The 6,606-nt window shown below is 57.8% G+C and overlaps 1 protein-coding gene across 1 annotated transcript in view; it reads right to left on the reverse strand.

The window, feature by feature from the left end:
* Nucleotides 1–6,606, reverse strand: part of NFE2L1 (nuclear factor, erythroid 2 like 1) — a 12,240-nt gene continuing 5,634 nt past the window's right edge. Inside the window, exons 3-6 of the mRNA XM_014959010.1 lie at nucleotides 6,030–6,245; nucleotides 4,607–4,696; nucleotides 4,327–4,446; nucleotides 1–3,989 (exon numbers count right to left, since the gene is read on the reverse strand). Coding sequence (XP_014814496.1) covers nucleotides 2,664–3,989; nucleotides 4,327–4,446; nucleotides 4,607–4,696; nucleotides 6,030–6,245 — 1,752 coding nt within the window. The 3' untranslated portion in view covers nucleotides 1–2,663. The remainder of the gene's footprint in view (nucleotides 3,990–4,326; nucleotides 4,447–4,606; nucleotides 4,697–6,029; nucleotides 6,246–6,606) is intronic.

The raw sequence follows: 6,606 nt of genomic DNA on the forward strand, positions 1-6,606 counted from the left end.
TGGTACAGTGAATAAGCCGTTTTATTTTTGTCCTGTGCTCACACAATCTCTCTTCTTTCCCTGACAGGTCACAGATCATTAAAATAAAAGTTTCTAAGAGGAAAATAATTTAAAACATACGCGCAGGGCTCCCTTCCAACCTCCCCACACCCACATCTCCACCACTTGTGCTTCGTCTCGTGCTGTAAGTAAAAGCTGTTGGATCTCAGAGGCCGGGAGGGGAGACCCCACTGCCCAGGGCCGCAGCAACCGCCCCCGATTCCCCTCGAAATCCAACCATTTTCCCTGGAGCCTGGGGAAAAAAAAAAAAACAAAACCCCAAAACACATACCCAGGGCCAGAAATCTTCCCCCGGGGGTTGCTCCAGGCTTCCCTCCTGCATTCCCAGGTTTCCTTCCCTTGAGTTACCACCCCGAGTCTTCTCTCACCCCGATTCACGTGCACAGGACTGGCTAGGAAAAAGCCTATTATTTTTTTTTTGTTGTTTTGTGGTTTTTTTTTTTCATTTTAAGCTTTTTTTTTTTTTTCAGTTGCTGGTAAAGTCAGTACACTCCCAGCTGTGCTATATTGTAAATACAGCTTCTAGGATGGTCTCCGTGTGGCAGAGACCGACAGTGATCAAGGCACTACCCCCACCCCCCTCCTGAAAACAAAGGAAGTCAGACCAACACCTAGGGACAGAAGAGAATCCTATAATGTGATCACACGGTTACACGGAATCTTTATGGCAAAGAGAACATTTAGCAGCTTTGAACGGTTGGGCTTCTCCCTTTTACTCAACACAAGCACTCTAGACCCTATAGGGGAAAAAAAAAAAAAAACAAAATAAATCAAAACAACCCCCAGGGCGGAAGCCCTAAAAAAAAAAAATAATAATAAAGCGTGGTTAAGAAAGAGGAATCCTAACAGCTGGCTAATTTCTATAAGTGATGAACCCACGGCCTGGGGTGGGAACCCTCTGTCCCCTCCTCTTTGTGCTGTATGCTGACCAGGAGGGGGGACTTGACCATCCTCATCCTCCTCCTCTTCCTCCTCGCCTTCCTCCCCAGGCGGCTCCGTGGGTGGGAGAAGGCGGGGGGTGCATGCAGGCTGCTGGGGGCAGTGACATGCTCTGAGTGTGGTGAGGGGGGTGGATAAACCACGTATCACACCCTTTCTCTTAACCCTCTCCAGCTCCAGACCCAGTTCCCCCCCCCACCGAGGTGTCACAGCTCCTCCAGTTCCGTAACAGTTCTCCCATCAGCCCGTTTCTTCCCCCCCCCAGCCTGGAAAGGGTTAATGGAAGTCACACCACTCGTGTCTCCACACACGTGTGCACTGGTCTGTGCACTGCTCTGCTCTGGGAAGGGATGGCGGTCAAGCTGGAATTAAGTGGGATTGAATCACACACACCGATGTCAAAACTGGTTGGGGAAAAGGAAGGAAAAAAATAAAAAAGCAAAAAAAAAAAAATAAAAAGGAAAACAAATTCAAAATAAATCAAAACAACCCCCAGGGCGGAAGCCCTAAAAAAAAAAAATAATAATAAAGCGTGGTTAAGAAAGAGGAATCCTAACAGCTGGCTAATTTCTATAAGTGATGAACCCACGGCCTGGGGTGGGAACCCTCTGTCCCCTCCTCTTTGTGCTGTATGCTGACCAGGAGGGGGGACTTGACCATCCTCATCCTCCTCCTCTTCCTCCTCGCCTTCCTCCCCAGGCGGCTCCGTGGGTGGGAGAAGGCGGGGGGTGCATGCAGGCTGCTGGGGGCAGTGACATGCTCTGAGTGTGGTGAGGGGGGTGGATAAACCACGTATCACACCCTTTCTCTTAACCCTCTCCAGCTCCAGACCCAGTTCCCCCCCCCACCGAGGTGTCACAGCTCCTCCAGTTCCGTAACAGTTCTCCCATCAGCCCGTTTCTTCCCCCCCCCAGCCTGGAAAGGGTTAATGGAAGTCACACCACTCGTGTCTCCACACACGTGTGCACTGGTCTGTGCACTGCTCTGCTCTGGGAAGGGATGGCGGTCAAGCTGGAATTAAGTGGGATTGAATCACACACACCGATGTCAAAACTGGTTGGGGAAAAGGAAGAAAAGAAATAAAAAAGCGAAAAAAAAAAATAAAATAAAAAGGAAAACAAAATTTTAAAAAAAAGAAAAAAAAAACCAACTACCTGAAATCACAGAACTTTGGAAGTTCAGAAAAATGTCTCTCCTATAACTTGTTTTCAGTTCGTTTGCTTAAATCTCTTGTCTTATTTAAAGCCAGTTCCTAACAGTAGTTTTTCCACCTCTGCCAACCTCACCCCCGGTGCCGCCGGCTCCTTCCCTGCGCCCCAGGACGCGGGGGTCGCGGCAGGCGCCGGGCTCCGGGCAGCGCAGGGGCCGCTCCTCCCCGTCCCTCCCCGCGGGGAGCCCCTCCAGCCCCTCCAACCTCAGCCTGCGGGTCCCGCAGTCTCTCCCGCGCCCCGACCGGCAGCAGAGTCACGTTTGTGGGTGGTTGTTTTTTTTTTTGTTTGTGTTTTTTTGTTTTTTGTGGGGGTTTTTTTTTTGTATTCGAGAAGATATAGCGGATAAGAAGGCATGAAAGTTCCTCTAAAGTACTTCCAGGCTCAGCCCTTCTCCAGTTTCTCACTTTTGAGAGAGTGTCCCGACTCCTCCCGCGTGGCCGTTCCCCCCCTTTTTCACTTCCTCCGGTCCTTCTGTTTCCTCTCCTGCCGCCGGACCTGCTGGTCGGCCACGGCGCGGGGTATCAAGATGACGCTGCCGTCGCTGGCGTACTGCAGGGCGTACTGGCTGGGGGAGTAGGGCTGCCCGTTCTCGTCCCGCAGGCGGCCGAAGACTTCCTGGTAGAGGTTCTGCACCTTTTGCTTCATCTGACGGATGGATTTGAGGAATTCCACTTTCTCCCTGAGCAGTTTGGATTTGTCCCGTTGCAAGTCCTCCACGTCCCGTTCCAAGTTGAGGATGGTGTCCAGCTTCCTCTTGCGGCAGTTCTGGGCAGCCATCTTGTTCTTGCCTCGCCTCCGGATGTCGCGGATGAGGCTGAGCTGGGCCTCGCTCAGCTGGTACTTGGAGAGGAGCTCGTTGAACTCCTCCACCGGCAGGTTGATGATCTTGTCGTTGGTGAAAGGGATCTTCATGGCTCTGGCTCGATGCTCGTCCCTGCTCATCTGCTTGTCCAGGAACTCGGACGGCTTCTCCTTGCTGCTCTTCTTCCCCGCGTTGGGCAGTTTGGGCTCCTCGGGATCCAGGGCCCCCGGGGCCATGTTGTAGGTGTGGTTGTGGCCAACGTGCTCCAGGTAAGGCAGGTAATGGAGCTGCGCCGGGTCCTGGTAGCTCATGCGGCAGAACTTGCTGTACTCTGGCTGGTATCCAACCGCCCCTTCCGCTTCTTCAAAGTCCACGTTTTCGGAGTCTGAGCTGTAGCCAACAGCTCCTTCCTCAGAAAACGAGGAGGAGGAAGAGGAGGAGGAGGAAGAGGAAGATGAGGAGGAAGCTTCCGAGCTGCTCAGAGAAGCAGGACTGTGGCCGGAATCCAGGGAAAGACCTGAGTCGGAATCGAACTCCTCTTCCAGCTGGGAGGCCTGCACGGGGTTGAAACCTTCTTCAATGGCCAAGTCCATCAAGCTGATCTCATCGAGCATGGCTTCGTCTAGGAGACCTCCCAGTGGGTCGGGCAGCTCGGGGCCGGCCGTCTCGTTGACCGTGCTGTTCAACTGGGGAGGGAAGAAGATGCCGCTCAAGTTGGTGGAGCCGAAGGTGGAGTTGAGGCCGGTGGAGTTGTCCGGCGCCAGCTGGAGCAAGGCCGAGCTCCCAGCCATGGTGGGGCTTTCGATTTCGGAGCTGAAGAGGGAGAAGTCCTGCGAGCAGCTCCCCAGGGAGGCCTGATGCAGGCTGACATTCTGATTGATGGGAGTGTTGGGGGCGAGGCTGTAGTTCGAAGTCAGCAGGTCCCCGCTCGTGCCGTTGTAGAGGGTCTCTGCCGTCGTGTTGTTCACTTCCATAGCCTGGGGAGAGACGCGGAAACAGCTCGGTGAGGGACAGGACAAGGCTCCTACATCCCAGGGCAGGAGCTCTCTCCACTGAAAGGAGAGACATGGGCTGGGAGAAAACCAAATCAGCTGCATCCAACCCCAAACCACAACCGTCCAGGAATCGGGTGCATGGGACAACCATCCAACCTAAAAGGGAAAGGAGAGACACGGGCTGGGAGGAAACCAAAACGGCTGCATCCAACCCCAAACCACGACTGTCCAGGAATCGGGTGTGTGGGACAACCATCCAACCTAAACTCAAGAGAGGACGGGGGGGGCAAACAGTCCTACAGCCCCTCCCGGAGCTCACCTGCATTTCCATGATAGACATGAGGTCCTGCCACTGCTGCTCCAGATCGAAGGGCGACTCGGTCTCGGCGAGGAGAGGAGACAGCAGGCTGGTCTGGATCACAGGCACGATGCCTGGAGCCTCCTTAAGCAGCCTTAACCCAATTTACTGCCGGCTCTGCGGGCTGGGGTAGGGGCACAAGAGGCAGGGAACCCCCCGGCCAGCGAGGGAAGGGAAGGGGAGCTGCTGCCGCCGCCTGCGGATCCGCCGAGGGGCAGAAGCCGTCGCCCCATCCACTCACCTCCGAATTCTCCCCGAAAGGGAAGGTGGCCTCCAGCAGCCTAAGGCACTCCTCCAGGGACAGGGCTGTCTGATCCTCCGCGCCGGGCACCTGATGTAAAAACACAAAGCAATCGTAGCCCCGGGATGAGGGTGGCGGCGCTGAGAAAGGAGCTCCTTACAGCAGGGCTTTATTACAGGCGCATCCAAAAAAGAGCCAGAGGCCCCACCCAGTGTTTTCGCAGGCTCCATCCTCCCGCTCCGGGGGGGAGCCTCGCAGCAGCCCCCCGAGCCCGGCGGGGAAAGGAAACGTGCTGCTTTCTGCTCACCTACTGCTGCTGCTCCCCTGCTGCCAGCCCAAGCCCCTCCCGGAGCTCACCTGCATTTCCATGATAGACATGAGGTCCTGCCACTGCTGCTCCAGATCGAAGGGCGACTCGGTCTCGGCGAGGAGAGGAGACAGCAGGCTGGTCTGGATGCCCGCAGGCCTGCTCTCGCCGGGCACGGCCTCGCTCAGGGTGGAGACATCCGCAGCTGGGAACTGACCACGTGAGGCAGAGTCAGGCCCCGGCGGAGCAGGGAGCCAGCAATCCCCAATGCCCTTCCACCTCCACCCGGGCAAGCGCTTCTCCTTTGTTCAAAGCAAACTGGTTGCAGTTATCCCTCTCCACAGTTCGCTTATGAACTCATTAGAAGCAAAGCCAGAAGTCTTTAATTAATTGTGACCACCCCCCCACCCCCTCCCCCCGCCCCCCCCCCCGGCACTCCTCCAGGGACAGGGCTGTCTGATCCTCCGCGCCGGGCACCTGATGTAAAAACACAAAGCAATCGTAGCCCCGGGATGAGGGTGGCGGCGCTGAGAAAGGAGCTCCTTACAGCAGGGCTTTATTACAGGCGCATCCAAAAAAGAGCCAGAGGCCCCACCCAGTGTTTTCGCAGGCTCCATCCTCCCGCTCCGGGGGGGAGCCTCGCAGCAGCCCCCCGAGCCCGGCGGGGAAAGGAAACGTGCTGCTTTCTGCTCACCTACTGCTGCTGCTCCCCTGCTGCCAGCCCAAGGACGGGGCTGCAGGCTGGGGGGGGGACTCTGCGCCTTCCCCGCGCCACCGACCGCCTCTGCCACACAACCCAAAGGCGCAGCGCGAACCGGCCGCCCTCGTCCCCACGTCCTGCCCAGGGTGACACGGCCATCACCCTGCCCTGCCTCGCTGCGGCTCCCCGGCCCGCCCTGCGCTCTCCCACCACCAAAATCCTCTCGCCCAACCGGGCAAAACCCTCATCCTGCAGCTCAGGAGATCCCCGGTGAAAGCCACACGCCCCGACTGCCTCGGTGGGGGGCACGGACCCCCCCAAAACCGCTGCATCCCTCGGCGGGGGGCACGGACCCCCCAAAAACCGCTGCATCCCCCTGGGCGCAGCCCCCAGCCCGGCCGGCCCAGGGCTGTTACCTGCGCAGGGAAACTCTCCCCGGTCTCTCCATCAACTAGTAGGTTTCTATCCAAGATCTCATTCCCTCCGCTCCTCCAGCTGTCCCCTCGCTCCCTCCCATCGCTCAGCTCTTTGTCCACTTCGCTCTCTTTCTGACGGTGGCTGTAGTCAAAAATCTCTCGCCCAGCGCCGAGATCAATATCCTGTCTCCACAGGATGTCAATCAAATCGATGTCCTGAAAGACAGACCAGATTTCCTTCAGCCCTGGGCAGGGTCCCCACCCAAGAGACATCCCCCCCTCTTCTTCTCCGTCCGCTGCCGCCGTCGCCGCCGGGGCTGACCCGCAGCCCACCCGCCGGGCACCTCCGCCCGCCTTCCCCCGGTGGCCCGGGGGGAGTTCTGCCTCCCGAGAGCGGCTCCGCATGGCGGGGGGGTGAGGCCGGCCCTCGGCTCCCCGCCGCCCATGGCCGCCCGCCCGCCCACCGCCGGGAGAGGCGGTTGGGGCCACCGGGCCCCGCCGTGGCGGCGGTGGCTGCGCCGTGCCCGCCTTGCATCAGCCCGTGGTGCCATCCCGGCCATTTGCATAAGGGGTGGGG

Source organism: Calidris pugnax, unplaced genomic scaffold (genome assembly GCF_001431845.1).
Source record: "Calidris pugnax isolate Ruff unplaced genomic scaffold, ASM143184v1 scaffold335, whole genome shotgun sequence".
Lineage (NCBI taxonomy): Eukaryota > Metazoa > Chordata > Aves > Charadriiformes > Scolopacidae > Calidris > Calidris pugnax.